Below are 19,314 nucleotides of genomic sequence, written 5' to 3'. Positions count from 1 at the left end.
TCTGCCCATTTTTTAATAACTTCAGTGAGGTGTACTTTATGTATAATTCACTTGCTTTAAGTATACAGATTTACGATTCTTGGTAAATTTGCTGAGTTGTGTACCGTCACCACAATCCAGTTGTACAACATTTTCATCACCTAGTAGGATCCCTCATGTCCATTTACAGTTAGTCCCTTTTCCTACTCCCAGTCAACCACTAGTCTTCTGTCTCTATAGATTTGCCTTTTCTGGACACTTCATATTTAATAGAATCATGTTTTTTTGTGTGTCAGGCTTCTTTTTACTTAGCATAATGTTTGTGAGGTTTATACTAGTTTCCAATTGCTGCTATAACAAATTACAACAAACTTAATGGCTTAAAATAATGCAAATTATCTTATAGTACTGGAGGTCAGAAGTCCAAAAGGGGACTTATGAGGCTAAAATCAAGAAATTGGCAGAGCTGTGTTCCTTTGGGAAGCTCTAGGGGAGAATGCATTCCTTGTTTTTCCAGCTTCTAGAGGCTACCTGCATTCCTTGGCTTGTGGCATACAGCTCTGGCCTTTGCTTCCATTGTCCCTCTTATAAGTACCCATGTGATTACATTGGGTCCACTATAATAATCTCATCTCAAGATCCTTAACATAATCATCTGTAAAGTCCCTTTTGCCATGTAATGTGTTCAGATTCCACAAACTAGGAATAGATATCTTTATCCTGCCTACACCAGGTTCATGCATGTCATAGCATGTATCAGTATTCCATTCTTTTTTATTGCTGAATAATACTCTATTGTATGAATATACCACATTTTGTTTATGCATTCACCACTTAAAGGATATTTGGGTTGTTTGCACTTTTTCGCTATTATGACTAATGCTGCCATCAACATTCACATGCAAGTCTTCTTGTGGACATATGTTTTCATTTCTCTTGAGTATATATCTAAGAATGGAATTGCTGGGTCATATGCTCACAGTTTATTTTATCCTGGTTTAATTACTAATAGTTCCCCCCTTTAGTCTCAAAATTGCCTTAGTTTAGGGCTGGCCCAGTGGCATAGTGGTCAAGTTCACATGCTCTGCTTCAGCAGCCCGGGGTTCGCAGGTTTGGATCCCAGGCACTGACCTACACACTGCTCATCAAGCTATGCTGTGGCAGTGTCCCACACTAAACAGAAGAAGATTGGTACAGATGTTAGCTCAGGGACAATCTTCCTCAATCAAAAGGAGGAAGATTGGCAGCAAATGTTAGCTCAAGGCCAGTCTTCCTCACCAAAATGAACAGACAAAAAATTGCCTTGGTTTGGTAATAAATTATATGGTCACCCTAATTATAGTAGCTTATAGACCAGAAGGCATATCGATCAATATAGTACCTCCTCCTGTCCCCCAAATAGGTGGAGTGAATAACGCTAATTATAAACTTGAGGTAGAAACATGGGTAGTAACACCAGTTCTTAGCTCAGAGGGCTCTCCAAATGTAGAGATATTTTTAAACTAAATGAAAATAAAACAAATAAACAGAAGTGTTGAAGGATGGAGGGCAGGAAAGGAAGGGAAAGCAACCAGCGGTCTGTTTGGTGCTTGGATACTTCAGTCCCCAGACATCTGTGAAATCCCTACCGCAAAAGGCCAGGAGGGCAGCCCAGGGCAGAGAACAGGTAAGTACAAGCAAGAAAGGAGAAAATAAAATCTAGGAAGAATTCAGTAAAAGTAGGTTAAAGGGTTGTAAATTCTGCAACTTTTCTGCAAGTTTTCTGTCCTGTCTTCGTGCTTTCTTTGTATGAGAGCAGACAAGAATTTAAAGGCATAGACTCCTGGTACATCCTAACTACTGCACAGGGGCAGATGCTAGCCTAGCTGTTCCTAACTTCGCTGTGCACTAGAATCATCTGGGGGCATTTGTTTAAAATGCAGATTCCTGGATTCCAAACTCTGGAGATTCTGATTCAATCAGAGTGGTGGAGAACCCAGGAATCTGCATTTTAACAAGAACGCCCCCCCCCCCACACACACACACACATAATTCTGATGCAAGTATGGCTTTGGGGGGATAAATGGGCTAGGCCTTCCAGGGGATTCTCAAATTAAGGTCTGCAGTTTTAATGCTTAAGAAGTCATTTTTATTCTTAGGAATTTTTTCTGACATGAATACAAAATACCACCAGGTAACAGCATATTTTCAGTCATGTCACCATTCAAACAAGACTTATGCTGAAGCCATAGTGAACAGATGATAAACACATTTTTCCTTCCTTTATTTCACGAAATTTACCAATGTCACGACCTTCTTGTCAAAGTAGCTTTGGCTACTTGAGTCTGAAAATAATTTAAAGAAGACAGACCAGCCAAACTTGCTTGCAAAATTTTAGACTGTATTGATGTCATGAGGTCTAACAGGACATCATAAGAACTAGAGTATGGACATCTAGACTAGCTCCAAAATATCCGTTCTAAATAAGGTGTTAATCCTGAGGTGCTTCCTTTCTGATCTTTGCAATCTCATGACACCAGTGATCTCCAATGCCTTCATATCTCATGTCTGCCCCTGAGGTAAATATCAGACTTACTTAGATCCCACACACAACTACGAGAAAAGGGAAAGCAGAGTTTTTAAGACAAAAGGGATGCGAGTGTTTCTGTTTAATAGGAAATACAGAGATGCAAGAGAAAATGGGAGAATAAACATTAACTACAGCAGGTTTGACTTCAGATCTTGACCACTTAAGTGAGGTGTTAAAAATTACCAGGCCCCTCAGTTATGATTGAAGCCATCTTAAATATTTATGAATCATAGTTCTCTCCATTAAGGAGCTTAAAATAAAGAAAGACAAGTAAAATGTTGATGATGCTTGAAACTGGCTAATAGTTACACAAATGGGAGTTCATTATATTATCCTTTTAACTTCTGCTCATGTTGGGAAATGCCAATAATGTTTTTTTCTTTAATCTAGTTAAGGGAGATAAAACATGAATGTAAAATTAATTATCAATACAAGGCAGTAAAGTTAAGACAGAGAAGGGAGAAAAAACTCCAGACTAGGGTGGTATTTACCTGGATGGGATTCTGAGAGGAATGGGAAAGGAAGTGCCAACCATCAAAATTATGGATTAGAGAAGCCATGATTAATGCCTCTGGCCCTAACATGGCAAGGTGATGTTCCCAGTTATAAGATCAAACCACTTTCCTGGGATCTGTTTGGCTCCCATGATAGCCTCCTTCCCTTTGACATCCCCCGTACCTCCGTGCATATGCAACCAGCCAATTCCAGCTCAGGGCAAGGACTTGGGCTCCATGGAATCAGATTTGACTCCACATTAAGAAAACTAACAATTAGAGCTTTCCAGCAATGCACTCATGTGGTCTTCCATGTCTACTCTCTTCCAGTCTGCTCAATTCCTCTCCCTGGGGCTTTCAGTGTCTCCTATGCAGAAACAATTTCAAGGACCTCATTTTCTTCTGTAATAAAATGCTAGAGTTCCAGCAGAAACCTGGCATGAGCTGGTAAGGCAACCTGGAGAAAAGTTAAGGTCTTCTGTTGCCTACACCCTTGTTTTTATGCTAGACTGGGCCATGGGCATTATAAAAGAGATTTTTTTTAAACTATATTTAATTAGCAACATTAATGAGTAAGAAGACATAAGCAACCTGGAACCTCATCTTGAGAACCGTCTTCTTCCCTCCCTTTTGTCTTCTTTATTTTTTCTTCTCTTGGCCACCTACTTTCTCCTTCTGTGTCCTCCATTCTCAACTCTTTTACTACTTCCCTTCATTACAGGGGCTTACCACTCCAAGCATTAACTCTTCAAAGGGTATAGGAATTGACAACACAAAATAAAAACTGAAGCTCATAGGTCCAGCCTCCTCCAGCACTATAATTATGTAATTAGCTGAAGAAAAAGCATGAGATGGAAAACACAGCACCTTCCAACACCACACATATATGTTAATAATAGCATTCCATCTCAACTGTTCTCTCTCTCTCTCTCTCTCTCACACACACACACACACACACACACACAGGAGTTAGGTAGGGCAGGATATGATGTGGAAGTGGTAGATCTGTCCACAAGATGGCAGTCCTACTTTGTCCTTTAAAGCTTAATAGGAAATTTTGTGATGCTGTGAAATACTGAATAAAGCTAGGATTTTATTATTTATGTAGCTGACACCATGAATTGTGTTTCAGATCCTACCACAATTTGAAGAGAATTTTTCATTTGAGTCACAGTTATGTTTTGATGTGTGAGTGGTGTTATAACCAAAGAATAAGGGAACATTCTACATAGGGCTGTGTGTGTATGTATGTGTCTGTATCAGACCTAACGTGAACTGTTGGACGATGAAGTTCCAATGACTGGACTCTCAGGGGTGCAGCTAATTTGGAGGTAGTGATTAAAAAGTACTGGAGCTGGAGGTTTGTATGTGATGTTGATGAATTTGAACTCTATCCTGAAAAACATACGGAATCATTGAAAAATTTTAAGCAGGTGGGTGACTCAATCAGAGCACTGTTTCCCAAACTTCACTCATTGGTATAACACCTTCATTTTTGCCATATCTCCCCATCACCTATAGTTAATTTACTTAACGTTGTTTAAACCAACTAACTTTTATTGTTTTGTAAATGTATTTAAAGAGGAAACATTACTAGCATTGCTTGCCATAATAAACATTTAAAATAAGTATATAACTATTAAAATGAACAATGTTCATTCATGTGCCAACTTAAAATCATCTCCTGCACCACTAATGTAAGTCTACCACACTGTGGGTAACTCTACTGTATGGTATGGATTGTTAGCGTTGCTCCCTGAAGGCACAGAAATTGGGTTGGGTCAGATTCTTAATGACCAGGTCTTAGCTGTCACCTGGAATCCTGTTAAACAGCTGTAGGTGTGGAGCAATTCAGCCACAGGCCAAAGAGGACAGAAATTTGTCTAAGCCTTGTAACATCCACAGCACTAGCCCTTTTGAAACTTTAATGTGCATGTGAATCACCTCGAGATCTCGTAAAGATGCTGATTTTGATCCAATGTGGCACCTGGAGAGTCTGCATTTCTAACAAACTCCTAAATTGTACGGAAGCTGTTGGTTTCTGAACCACGTTAAGTAACAAGGTACGAGACTCTTAAGTCTCTGAAAGGCAGAGACTACGCCCTAACCTTTAGCATAGTGTCTGGCACAAGACAACTCCTTAGTTAACAGGAGTGAACTCTTCCTCTAGATCGTTAAGACTCTCTCAATAGGCAGTTTTCAGCTCAGAAGTCTTACACTCACACACACACCCTACTATTCAAAACATTTTTTGTCATACGAAAACTATACAGTTTTTATTTTCTACGTAACCCCAACCTAGAAAATAAATTCCATGAGAGGAGAGACCTTAGTCGTGAGAATTCCCTAAGTTTCGGGCTCACGTAAGTGTCCCGGGCCTGTTCTGGAAATTAGAGCAGCGAATTCGTTGGACAAGGCCTCTGCTCTCATGAGGCTAATGATCAAATGAGGGCTTCACCAAATAAGAGGCAATCACGCCCGGCTTCGAAGCCTAAGTCTGCAGAACGGGACACGGGGAACACGATCCCAGAGCCTCCGGCTTCCAAGTAGCTGGACGCCCCGCACCTCCAAAGACCGCGGAGGGGAGCGCAGAAAAGGGGCCGTTTCATTGGACTTTCCGGGTTGGGAGAATCCAAAGTGGCGGGGGAGTTGTGATGCGCTGTTGTAGACGTAAAAGAGAATTACAGCGGGGCTATCGGGGCCGGGAAGAGAACCCAGAAACCTAAGTTGTCTCCTGAATATTTACGTATGAAATTATGCGTCTCCCTCCCCTACGTCTTGCAGGAATTGGACTGGTCCAACCGCTTGCAGGGAGCAGTAGAGCGCAGTCCGTATAGAGAGTCCCCCTCACGAAGAGGGCGTGGGAAAGAGTGTCGCGGGGAAAGCTGGGATACTCCCGTCGTCCGCCACCATCTTGCTCTCCTTTAAGCCGGCAGTGACAGTGGGTCCGAGGAATATTGAGCCATGAAGCTGCTAAGCAGAGCCGGGTCCCTCTCGGTGAGCACAGCCGGCGGGCTTGGGGAAGAGGTGGAGAGCAGTTTGTTAGCAAGGTGATAGGGACCAGAGGTGCCTGGTTTGGGGTCCCGGGGCCTTGGAGTCGGTCTGCCCTTCAGCTGAACCCTTCGGGCCGAGTGAGCAGCTTGCCGGGTGGGTCGGGCATTCGAGGCCCATCTCATGCTGTGAGCAGAAGAGACCTCACCCCAGAAAACCCGAAGAGAGGGAGAGGGCTTGAGAGCGGAGGTGAAGCCTGTCGGCGGAGAGACCGCTGAAGGTCACTGCTGCACTTGGCGTGCCGGAGGAGGAGACCGGACACCTGGGGGCAGGAGGCCGGCGTAGACCTGGCCCCCAACTCTTACCCTATCGGCTGCGGCCTCTGCTTCTTGGTGTATCACCGAGCATCACTTTGCCCAACGGTTAAGTGGGCTTATGAGTAAAAGTATAAGAAAGAAATGAGCTAATGCCTGTATAGCGTTTATTGCTGTGCCTGGCACTTGAGTGTTACTCTGGTGTCGCGCTGTCTAACGTGCGCTTTTCTTGATTTCTCGTTAGAGACTTCCTCTAGGAGGGGCTCTTGGTCGGCCTTCAAGAACTCGTTAAGGCTCCTCCTTCAAGCCCAAGTGAAACAACTGTCATTTGGGGAAAACTTCTCTAGTGTCAGTGTTAGATCACTGTGGAGTGGTAGTTATCGAGGGGGGCAGATGGGAAACACTTTTAAAAATCTCAGCGGGGCCAATTTGTCCCCGGGGGGGTTGGCAATATCTGGGGACATTTTTGGTTGTAACAAGGTGGAGGAGGGTGGTGCTACTCGCATCTAGAGGCCAGGGGTGCTGCTAAACATCCTCAGTGCACAAACACACCCCCCCACGACAAAGAATTATCCAGTCCCAAATGCCGTGACTACCTGGGTTACTAGGTAACCTGCTAGAGGGAGGTTTGGAAGACCAGGGAATGGAGCTTCCCTATGCTTCATGTTTAAATAGATACACTATGGATTATATAAAAGGCCATAGTTTAGGCTGTGATTATCTTACCCTTTCTAGTGTGCCTAGACTAACCAATGATTAATAATTCTTTTAGGGGGCCCAGTTAGACTGGCAAAAGACCCCAAATCTCTCATTCCATTCATCCCCACGTTCCAGTAGAAAAATAATTATAACGCTTATTTTACATAAGAACAAATTTACCCATATTTTGTTATTAAAACAAAATAGTCTAGTAATTGACAGTTACTGGGATTTGAATGGGACAGATTATAGGAAGCACATAACCCACAAAGTGTCACTGTTGAGGCACATTTGAGGAGAAAGCACCTAAATCTCCCTTGGCAGTGGAACTATGGATTATTCATATTTGAACTGCTACGCCCACATATCTTAAATTTTACTTTTTGGAAAATCAAAAGCCAAAATCACAAGTAGGGTTACCTATACCACACCCAGCAAAGGAAATTGATGATGATAAAGCAAAGTTAATTGTAATTTATGATTAAAAAGTACTAGCAGCAAATGAAAACTGGAAACCGCCTTAGTACAGCACTGATGCTGAATACACAACAAACCCTTCTGGACCTCACAGAGTAGGGGCATTGCAGCCTCTGACGAGGGTCCTTGGGAAACTCCAGCAGCGTGTTCATTTGCTCTTGGGAATGCCAAGTTTAATTAATTCTTAACATCGCGACTAATAACCTTGCTTGACCTTAGGCATAATCAAAGTGAATTCTGTGGCACTGTGTATCATGTGCCTCAATAAACTGAATAAAGTTATACATTTTGGATCTGTTATCTGACATTTAAGAGGACGCCTTTATCCTTTCAGTGGTTGTGTATTATATATCAAGAATCTGCTGTGGGTGAAGCTATTGTTAATCTCAGGATAATATAAATTTGTCTTAGCCAAAGAAGATAAAACCCTTGTTTGTGAAGTCATAGTGTAGCACACAAGAGAGCGAAGATACTATGGGAAATATTGGGGGCTTCCGAAAGTTTTCCTTGCTATACTTTGTCTTTTTTAAAGATTACTAAAATGATTAAGGAGATGAAGTCATTTCACTTGGAAATGGACTAAAAAGATGAGACTCTTTGGGCAGGTAAGGGAAGTAGTAATGCCAAAATCTATAAAAGAGTATGGATGTGGCAGTCACACATTTTTTAAAAAATTCCAAAGCTAGAAAGAATCACTTGAAGCTTTAGTAAGATAGTTAAGAAGTAAAAGAAAATAGGGTAATTCTTTACATAGTGGAAAAAAAAATAGCATGTAGAACTCAATATTTCTTCCGGCTCCACAAATCACAAATAAATAGAGGTTTAAGAATGGCTTGGGTACACTGGTGGATTAATAAGTCCACAATAACTTAATTAGCTAACTGCTCCCATGGAATTCTTTTACCACAGAACACCCTCTATTGCTTGGGCACACTAGGGTACAATGTACTGTTCTCATGAGAAATGTGTATACCTGTCTTTTTTGTGTTTAGAGATTTTATTCTCTCAAAGTTGCTCCCAAAGTTAAAGCCACGGCTGCCCCCGCAGGAGTGCCTCCACATCCTCAGGACCTTGAGGTTAGTCCCACTGAGTTGCTCACTGGAACCCATGCATGCCTTACTGTCCCGTCTAATATAAAGACATTAATCATATCTCTACTTTATTTTAAATACAGTTTACCAAATTACCAAATGGTTTAGTGATTGCTTCTCTGGAAAACTATGCTCCTGCCTCAAGAATTGGTTTGTTCATTAAAGCAGGCAGTAGATACGAAGACTCCAACAATTTAGGAACCTCTCATTTGCTTCGTCTTGCATCCAGTTTGGTAAGCATCTTTGCTACCTCAGTATGTTTAGAAATGCTATGGTATCTTGGTCCTACAGAAAAGAAAAACTAAAAGCAATGTCCCTGGGTTAGTTTCCTGGAGCTGTCATAACAGATTACTGTAAACTGGGTGGCTTAAACAACAGAAATGTATCCTCTCACAGTTCCAGAAGCTAGAACTCAAAAGTCAAGGGGTCAGGAGAAAATTTCACCAAACCTGAAGTGGATTTGCTGACCCATCGTACAGCAAGCCAATCTCTAACACTGGGTGTAGTGGAAGACAGTAGGATTTGATTTTATTGCAAAGCACTGAGCAAGGAGAAAGTGCAGCTAATGCTATAATCCCAAACTCCCTGAAAAGCTACAAGCAAGGGTTTTTATTTGGGGTTTTAGGGGAGGGGGAGCATGTGACCTTGAGGGCTGAAGTTCTAAGAGTCCTCTGAGCAGGTGGGACTGTCTTTCATAGTTCTTTGTAGGTCACGTGGGCAACTTTGGGGGGTTCTATGGGTTATATGCAGTGGTATTTTAGTCTGTGACACCTAAAGTTTAGAATCGGTCATTGTGGCTTCTCAGTGTTCCTGCATGATGTTTAGTCAGGTGGGGGCTTGTGGTTTGGAAACTTTGGTTACTTTTTTTCCCATGTTAACCTTGTGGGTACAAGACAGTTTCACCCTAATCCAGGAAAAATTTTAACTCCTTCATTCTTGGTTTCAGAGTCCTGCTCCTTCTAAAGGCTCTAGGAATAATCTTTCCTTGCCTCTTCCTACCTTCTGGTGGTTTCCAGCAATCCTTGGTGTGCCTTGGTTTGCAGCTGCATCACTCCAATCTCTCTGTTGTCACAAGGCCCTCTGTCTGTGTCTCTGTGTCTGAATCTCACTCTTAGTGGATTTTCCAGTCCACTTAGATTTAGGACCCACCCTAAGCTAGTATGACCTCATTTTAAATACTTACATCTGCAAAGACCCTATTTTCAAATAAGGTCACGTTCATAGGTTCTAGGTGGACATGAATTTTGGGGCGACACTATTCAACCCAGTACAGTCCCCTAGTCTAATATGAAAAACCACAGAATACTCACCACAGAGAAGCATTAAATTAGTGTCCATTTTAAACATGTGCCTAAAATGAAAGAAAATTAGTCTTTCCTGTATGGAAATCTTTCAGAATAGACTAATGAATCCAGTAAGCTTGTATTTAATAATATAATTTTTACCTGAATGTAATTTATATAAAAATCTATACTTTTGCTTTTTGATAAACTTTCTTTTATAATTTTTTTAAACTAAAAAGCATCCACTATTTAGGTAAAGTTCCTTTTGAATCTAATGACAATCAGACATTAGATTTTGATGTAGTGTGATGTTTGGCAAACTTAGCATTAAAAACTACTAAAAACAATTATTCTTTCTTTTTCAAGACTACAAAAGGAGCTTCATCTTTCAAGATAACCCGTGGAATTGAAGCAGTTGGTGGTACATTAAGGTTTGTTAAAAATAAATAATTGGAAATAAATAGTGAAAACACCAGAAAATATTTGATTGTAAGGGAACTTTTCTCTGTTATCAGGATTGTTAAGGATTCCTTAAACAAGGCACAAGGAGGAAAAGACTGTTGAATTTGACTACATCAAAATGTAAAATGTCTTTATGCCTCAGAGTAAAAATTTAAGTAACTGGAAGTAGATATTTGTAACATACATAACATGGAGAGGTTATTTGGAAAAATAACTACAAATTAAAAAACAACTAAAGAGAAAGTTGGTGGACATAGGATAGGAACAGACTATTCCCAGAAGAGAAAGCCAGAAACAGCAATTTTCACTTAAAATCAACAGTGTGTTACCATTTCACACCCATCGGATTTTTTATATATCCTGTGTTGGCAGTGGTAAGGGAGATACAGAATCTCTTATACTGCTGGTGGGAGTATAAATTGATACGACTACTTAGAAAGGAATCAAGGAATATCTAGTAATATTGAAAATGAGCATATCCTACAACCTGACACTTTTTAATCCACATACAGAAAGGTATTCTTTATCTTTGTAAAGACTGGAAACAATCTAAATGCCATCTTTAGGGAAATGGGTATATAAAGTATGATATAGTCATGTGGATGGGACTACTACACAGCACTTAAGGAATGAACTGTATCTCTATATCAACATGGCAGACTTAAAGACAAAATGTTTTGTGGGAAAACAAGTTTCAAGATTTTTTTAAGTTACGAGGCATTTTTAATATTTTTAAACAAAATAATAATATGTCGTGCTTATGATTATGTTTGTTTCCAGAGTGAGAGAGAGTGAGAGAATTAGCCTGGGAAGGTTACAAAGAGATCTTCAACCTTAGTTGCCTTTTTTTTTTAAGTTAGAGTAGAATATACACAACATAAAATTTAGCACTTTTACAGTTCTCTAGCATTAAGTGACATTGAGCAGCCATCACCAGCATCCATCTCCAGAATGTTTTCATCTTCCCCATCTGAGACTCTGTACCTATTAAACACTAACTCCTCATTGTCCTCTTCCCTCAGCCCATGGCAACCCCCATTCTATGATTTTGACTACTGTAGGTGCCTCATATAAGTGGAATCATGCACTATTTGTCCTTTTGTGACTAACATGTCATTTAGCATAATGTCTTTAAAGGTTCATCCATGTGTAACGTGTCAGGATTTCCTTCCCTTTTAAAGTTGAATTATTTGGCATTTTCTTATTTAAAATATTTTTTAATTTTTAAATTTTTATTTGATGAATATGTGTATTTTTGTTATATTATTATTTATGCTTTTTATACTTGAAAATATTTTTTTCCAAAAGAATTGGTTGATTTAACAAAGATATAGAGGAAAGCTTATTCTTCCTGTTTAGGTAATTCTCTATAATTTATTTCCGATTCAGTGTGACTTCAACAAGGGAAAACATGGCTTACACTGTGGAGTGCCTGCGGGACGACATGTAAGTACCTGCATTTGTTTAGGACATCTACTTTTTTTTTTAATTGAGGTTATGATAGTTTACAACCTTGTGAAATTTTAATTGTACATTATTATTTGTCAGTCATATTATAGGTGTGCCCCTTCACCCTTTGTGCCCAACCCCAACCCCCTTTCCCCTGGTAACTACTAGTCTGTTCTCTTTGTCCATGTGTTTGTTTATCTCAGGACATCTACTTTTAAAGAAACATGAAGCGGCTCAGTTCTCCTCTTTTTTAGTGTGGCATTATAAACTCTGACTTTAGTTTTGGATTGTTCCTCACAAACTGCTTAGAACACTGTGCTTACCACGAGGCCTAAAGTTTAATACTGAGATCATTACAGTTATATAGAATGAATGTTGATTTTAAATTTTTGACTCAATCTTATCTTGATATCTTCCGTAGTGATATTCTAATGGAGTTCTTGCTCAATGTTACCACGTCACCGGAGTTTCGTCGTTGGGAGGTAGCTGCCCTTCAGTCTCAGCTACGGATTGACAAAGCTGTGGCTTTTCAGAATCCACAGGCTCGTAAGTGTATTTTCAGATTACGTTCGGTTGTTTCTAAGATACTGGGTTTTTGAGAAGATCAATTTGTAGAGGGAGAAAATTGCTGTTGAAATTTTTTTCTTCTTGGGTTTGAAAATGCCTTTTCCAAAAATTTGTCCAGTTTTTTAAATACATTGTTCTTTTGTTTCTAAACATTTATATTGTTGATTATTTTTCATCTTTGATGGTATTTAAATTGTTTATAGAGTCCTAGGTGTTTTTCCTGTCCGTCCCCCACCCCCCGTGTTGTTTGTTTTTTTTTAAGATTGGCACCTGAGCTAACATATGTTGCCAATCTCTCTTTTTTTTCCCTTCTTCTCCCCAAAGCCCCCTAGTACATAGTTGTATATTCTAGTTGTAGGTCCTTCTGGTTCTGCTATGTGGGACACCGCCTCAGCATGGCCTGATGAGCGGCGCTAGGTCCACGCCCAGGATCTGAACCAGCAAAACCTGGGCTGCCAAAGCAGAACGCGCGAACTTAACCACTCAGCCACAGGGCTGGCTGCCCCCGGTGTTTTTTTGATGGTTGTTTTGCTTACACCAAATCCAGCTGCAGTTTATTGTTGCTGCTGCTGCTATTATTGTATATGGTTGTGTATTGCTAGTATTGTGTAGCCAACTCACCTTTATTGGGTCTTTGCAAAGCAATCAACTTAGTTTTTAAAAAATAAGAACTTTTCATGTATTTCTATTTTTGTATTTATATAATGTGTATATAATCTTGACAAGTACAACTGGCAAAACAAACCTATAAACAAGCACTCTTGACTCTTGGAAGTCTTACAACTTCTGGGAGGAGCAGAAGTGTGCAGGTAAACCACTCAGGTCTCAGTAGGTGACCAGCTGCAGGGACTCAGCTTGGGGTGGGCTTCACTCGAAATGCAGGCCAGTCAAGAGAGGGGCTCCTGTCAAGTGTGGAAAATAGCAAGTGTTTGGTTCATGTTAGCTAATGTTATTTCATACTGATACTTTGTGTCACAGAGGAGTATGATCTTTGTTACTCTGGACCTCTATCAAAGAAAGGGGTAGAATGGTAGAATTGTAGACAAGATGATTTACATGTCCCAAGTGGCTTCTCCCCCATTAGTAGCAGTGAGGCTCCAGCCCTCATCCCTTCTGCCTCAACAATTAATGTAGTCCCCTGGCTGCTGTCTGCCTCCAGGCTTACATCTTCAATCAGTCTTCCACCTTGCCTTTACAGTGATCCTTCTGACCTGAAAACCTGGTCAAAATCCTCTAAAGGCTTCTTATTATCTACAGGATACAGTCCAAACTCTTCAACTGAGCAGTTATGATAACTTTCATGATCTGGCCCCTGCCTACCTCCCTTGTTTCTTCTTCTACCCCCTTCCCCTCCCAGCTGCTATTCCCCTTTGAATCTCCTGTTGTCATGCTTTATGTCTTTGTCTGTTTCCTCTGCCTGAAATGCCATTCCCAAATCATTCACCTGGGAAACCTACTCATTGTGTAAGACTCATTCCAGATTTGACTTCTGTTAACTCCTTTCCACTTACCACTGCCCTTCCCTTGTGCCCCTGCTACACTTGTGATATACTGCTGACATCGTGCCCATAACACTTTGTTTCAGTTTTTCCTGTCAACATTTTGAGGGCAGGCATGGTGTCTTACTCATCTCTGTATTTCTAGCACCCATCACAGTGCCTGGTATAGGGAGACTGCCCAAATAATGAGCAACTGAAAAGACCATACATCAGGCAAAGGCACTGAAGCTGAAAAGCAGGGCCAGGGCCAGGCACCAGTGAGGAGTGCAATTTGACAGCAGCATTTGACCCCTGAGAGCTACCAACATGACCTAAGACCGACTCTTTCATATCTCCTCTTATCCCAACAACTCCCTTGTTACCTAGAGAGGAAACCTAGAAGTAAGTAAAATTCAGATTAAATGATTTATCCAAGGTCATATGGCAAGTTGGTGGCAGAACTGTAACTAGATTCAGACTTTCTGAAACCCAGGCCCTTATACTTTCCAGATGATACCAGGTGGTTGAAAGGTAGAGAAGCATTTAGGTGGCCTCTGGCTTATAGAAGCTGCTGTCATATAATCTCTTATTTTCTCAGCACATTGGACTGGTAGAATTTTAAGTTGCTAGAGGTTAAATGATAATAAATTTGAAGTTCTCTTAATGCTCGAATGCCATAAGATGACCAAAGTTGTATAGTCTGTTTGCTTTCTAGTTTCTAAAAATGTTGTTGTCTTTATCTAAATTTCATTTCTGTAACTGCTACTTTACATATTTTACAGATGTCATTGAAAATTTGCATGCTGCAGCTTACCGAAATGCCTTGGCTAATTCCTTATATTGTCCTGATTATAGGATTGGAAAAGTGACACCAGATGAGGTACAAATAAAACATATTACATTTTAAAATGTGCTTGTTTTCACATTAAGTTGAATGTTCATCTACCATTTCAGGTTTATTTGCTAATTTTTCTTTTTATCTTTTAACTTAGGAAACTCACTTGCTTTTTTTTTTCCATCAGCTTTTTAACTAAAATTCTATTTGAATAGTTTTTGTGTATCTTTTAACTATTAAAAAGTTTTTATTACAAAATGGACATGTTTACAGAAAATTCAGAAAACAAAGACATGCAAAATGAAGGAAAAGAAAACATCTCACACATCTCACAGCCCTCATTGATAACACCTAGGTATATTTTCTTCTAGACCCTTTTCTGTGATATCTTTTTTAAACAGTATTTAAATGTTTAAATATCATAATTTGGGATTAAAAGTCTTCCTTTAACCCTGCTGAATATGTTGGTAGGAATGAACCCTGCTTCCTTACCTCCCATTCCCTCATCAGCCTGCTCTCTAGCTCATTCACCTTCTTTGCTGGTGGTACAGATATGTCACGTGTCAACAGCCATGTATATATCATAGAACTTTCTTCCCAAAATGTGAACATTAAGTGTTAAATCTGCAAGTGTAGATATGTGTATGTAATCTTAATTTCCTACTCCCCAACCACCCCCCAAAAAAAATTTATCAAAAGATATTTGGGGGACTGGCCTGGTAGCATAGTGGTTAAGTTTGCACACTGCTTCAGTGGCCTGGGGTTTGCAGGTCCAGATCCTGGGCATGGACCTACACAGCTCTCATCAAGCCATGCTGTGGCAGCGTCCCACATACAAAATAGAGGATGATTGGCACAGATATTAGCTCAGGGCCAGTATTCTTTACCAAAAAAAAAGATAGGAGGAAAATTGGAAATTATCAACACTTTGAAGGTATACAGTCATGCATAGCTTAATGGTGGGGATATGTTCTGAGAAGTGCAATGTAGGTGATTTCATCATTGCGTGAACATCATAGAGTGTACTTACACAAACCTAGATGGCAAAGCCTACTACACACCGAGGCTGTGTGGTACTGCTTTTATGGGACCATCATTGTATACACGGTCTGTCATTGACCAAATCATTGTTATGCGGAGCATGACTGTCTATGACTTGGAAATTAAGGTTTTTATTCTCATTTCATTTCTGATTAGCCGCTACGTAAAAGTGAACTGTATATCCCTTCCCTCTTTTTACTTATCTCCTGGTTAAGAAAACTATCCACTTATCAATCAATAATTTAATGCCCATCATTCATATGGCACTTTTTTAAAAAAATTATAACTGACATCCAACTTGAACAGCCAACATTTTTTGTAAGACTGGCCTCTAAGAAGTTTTGAGGTTTTTCAGAAATCACCTTTGTGAAGATATATTATTGAGGTAGCTAAAAGAATACACATAGCAAAATATTTACCTACAAGGATGTCTATTGTGGCATTGTTTATAATTGTGAAAAATTAGAAACAAGTTAAATATCTAACATTAGGGGACTAAATAGCTTATTAAATATCCATAGAATGGAACACTATTTAACCATTCAAAAATATTAATTGATATGGAAAAATTCCATAGTCAAGTGAAGAAAAGGCAATTTATGAATAGGATATACCAAAGGATTCCATTTTTTAAAATTAAGGTGTGTGTGTATCATAGACAAATACCAAGATGTTAACCATGGTTATCTCAAAGTTATTAGCATTTTTTAAATGTGTACCTAGGCTAAAGGAATTTCTAAAGAAATTGGTGCATTCCTTTGAGCAGTAGCAGCATTCAGTAGAAAAACCTCAATGGAAAAAAAGAATATGACTTTCCAAGGTAACTCCGTAGATGTAGACACCGTTCATTTTAGAGCGCACATTCTGATAACTCGATTAAAAATTCAGTCTCATTACCTTGGCCTGGTGATTCTCAACATTGTGACCCATCCCCAAGGAGCCATAAGAGCCAATTTTTTGAGGCAATTTTTTCTACCCTCCCCAATGAATTTTTAATACCACAGATACACTATATATCATTTTGTGTACTGTATGTATATTTGTAGTCTGTATATAAAAGGAACAAGATTTTTTTCTTACTCCCAAGAACCAATTTTCACTCCCTTGGGAGCAATAGTGCTGCTGTTGAGAATGCATGTTTCAGCCCTACTTTTGTATATTAGGTCTAAGGTAATAGTATAAACCGGTGAGTCTCAAATCTCACTGATCCTCAGGTCTCCTGGATGGTTGATTGGATGGGGGCGGGGAGAGGTAGGTGGTTTTAAATAAAGATTCCAAGATTCCACATTGAATTCTACTATTTCACTCTGTAGAGTGGGTCCAGCAATGGGGTGGGGAGGGGAGACAGTGACAGTGTTCATTTTTGTTTTTTTAAACTCCTCAGGTAATTCTGTAATCATCCAGGTTGGAAACCCTGATATAGACAGTAACCTCATAACAAGAAAACCTGCAAAGATGGGTGGGAGGGGTATAGTGATAGGACTTGATTATAGAGTGTTAATGGTGCTTTATTTTTACCAACACCAAGACAAAAGAAACCTGGTGTACTGCTAAAATTACATTATAATAGAAATCGTAAACTTCGTCCCATTATTTCAAGTTCAAGCCAGTGTGTGCCCTAATTTTTCATTCCTTTTTTTCCCCCAGTAACAGCTTTATTGAGATATAATTCACATACAATACAGTTCATCCACTAAAGTGCACAATTCAGTAGTTTTCACTCTATTCACAGAGTTATGTAGCTATCACATTAAGTTCTAGTTCTTTTAAGCAATAGTTTTAAAAATAAAATCTCAGGGGCCAGCCTGGTGGCGTAGTGGTTGGGTTCCTGCACTCCTCTTCAGCAGCCTGGGGTTCACTGGTTCAAATCCTGGGCACAGACCTGCACACTGCTTATCAGGCCATGCTGGGGTGGTGTCCCACATAGAAGAACTAGAAGGACCTACAACTAGGCTATACAACTACGTACTGGGGCTTTGGGGAGGGAAAAAAAAGAAGACTGGCAACAGATGTTAGTTCAGGGCCAATCTTCCTCACCAAAAAATGAAATCTCAGTGTAATTCAGCACTAGTTAGTTCCTTGTAGGTCATTATAGCAGCTTTTAAGCCTGAGTATTTATTTTCTCCTGAACTGCAGTTTTAAGTTTTTACAGCTTTTCCTATTTATACCAGTATAACCTAATAAATGTTTTTAACTTGCTCAGTTACATCACTACGTTCAGAACCATTTTACAAGTGCAAGAATGGCTTTGGTTGGACTTGGTAAGTTGGGAATTGCCTGCATGTCAGTGTGCTTCCTTAAGAGCAGTCTTCAAACTGTGATTATGTGAACACAGGATTGAACAAAATTTGAGAACTGAGTCCTCTGTTTATGTCAGACAGGCAGTATGTGATAGCATTTTAATTGCTAGTCTTTTTTTTCTCCCCCTTGGAAAGCAGAATCCAATTTTTAACTTTGTAAACTACTGGCTTTAAATTCATGACAGTATTTGCAAAACCTATGACACGGGGTAAATTTCTCTAAGCAAAGAGCTTTTACAAGTTTTTTTTTTTTTTTTTTTTTTAAAGAGTAGTACAGTTTAATAGAAAAATATGCAATGGGCATGAACAGTTCATGGGGCGCGCGCGCGTGTGTGTGTGTCTGTAGCCAATTATCATTGTAAAAGATAGCCTCACTAAAAATTAAGAAAATTTTAATCTGTGAGATTGGCACAAATTAAAAGATTGACACTGTTCAGTATTAAGCGGAGTATGGAGTGACAGGCACTCTCAAAAATTGATGGTGGAGTGTAAACTGGCACAACATTTTTGGAAGTCTATTTGAAATATTGAAATTCTAAATGTTTATAATCTTAGACCCAGCAATTTAACCTTTAAGAATTTATCCTACAGAAACACTTGGTCAAGTTTACAAAATAGTTGCATGAGAATATTATTTGCAACATTGAATTTTTTTGTTCATTTGTTTGGTAAGTAACAGCCTAACAGAAATATAATTCACATACAATAAAATTCACCCTTTTAAAGCATACAGTTCCATGGTTTTTAGTATATTCAGAGAGTTGTGCAACTATTAACCACTAGCTAATTTCAGAACATTTTCATCATCCCCAAAAGAAATCCCATACTCATCAGCAGTCACTCCCCATTCCACCTCCTCACCTCTGGCAACCACTGATGTACTTTCTGTCTCTACAGAGTTGACAACTCTGGACATTTCATATAAATGTAATTATATAATATGTACCCTTTTGTAACTGGCTTCTTTCACTTAGCATAATGTTTTCAAAGTCCATCCATATTGTAGTACATAGCAATGTTCCACTCCCTTTTCTGGCTGAAAAATACTCTAACCACATTTTGTTTATCCATTCATCAGTTGGACGTTTGGGGTTGTTTCCACCTTTTGGCTATTGTGAATATAAACAGTCATGTGTGAGAATTGTGTTTTGTTAGAACACCTGTTTTTAAATCTTTTGAGTAGATAGCTAGGAGTAGAATTGCCAGGACATATGGTAACTCTCTGTTTAACCATTTGAGGGACTGCTAGACTGTTTTTCAAAGCAGTTGTGCCATTTTACATTCC

At 39.5% G+C, this 19,314-nt stretch overlaps 1 protein-coding gene across 14 annotated transcripts in view; it reads left to right on the top strand.

The window, feature by feature from the left end:
- The window catches only part of UQCRC2 (ubiquinol-cytochrome c reductase core protein 2), a 33,706-nt gene that overhangs the window by 5,119 nt on the left and 9,273 nt on the right, over window positions 1-19,314 (top strand). For 13 of the 14 annotated variants that reach the window (XM_070484779.1, XM_070484781.1, XM_014857902.3 and 10 more), the window contains 8 exons: window positions 5,827-6,039; window positions 8,516-8,599; window positions 8,698-8,847; window positions 10,264-10,328; window positions 11,749-11,805; window positions 12,230-12,354; window positions 14,636-14,733; window positions 17,933-17,990. In XM_070484779.1, the coding sequence (XP_070340880.1) occupies window positions 6,007-6,039; window positions 8,516-8,599; window positions 8,698-8,847; window positions 10,264-10,328; window positions 11,749-11,805; window positions 12,230-12,354; window positions 14,636-14,733; window positions 17,933-17,990 (670 nt within the window). In that variant the 5' untranslated portion in view covers window positions 5,827-6,006. Of the gene's footprint in view, window positions 1-3,372; window positions 3,490-5,826; window positions 6,040-8,515; window positions 8,600-8,697; window positions 8,848-10,263; window positions 10,329-11,748; window positions 11,806-12,229; window positions 12,355-14,635; window positions 14,734-17,932; window positions 17,991-19,314 lie in introns of all 14 variants that reach the window. The other variant, XM_070484791.1, reaches the window with a different exon arrangement.

Source organism: Equus asinus, chromosome 14, assembly GCF_041296235.1.
Source record: "Equus asinus isolate D_3611 breed Donkey chromosome 14, EquAss-T2T_v2, whole genome shotgun sequence".
Taxonomy (NCBI): Eukaryota; Metazoa; Chordata; class Mammalia; order Perissodactyla; family Equidae; genus Equus; species Equus asinus.
The sequence above is the reverse complement of the archived record's forward strand: the minus strand, read 5'-3'. Positions and strand labels throughout refer to the sequence as shown.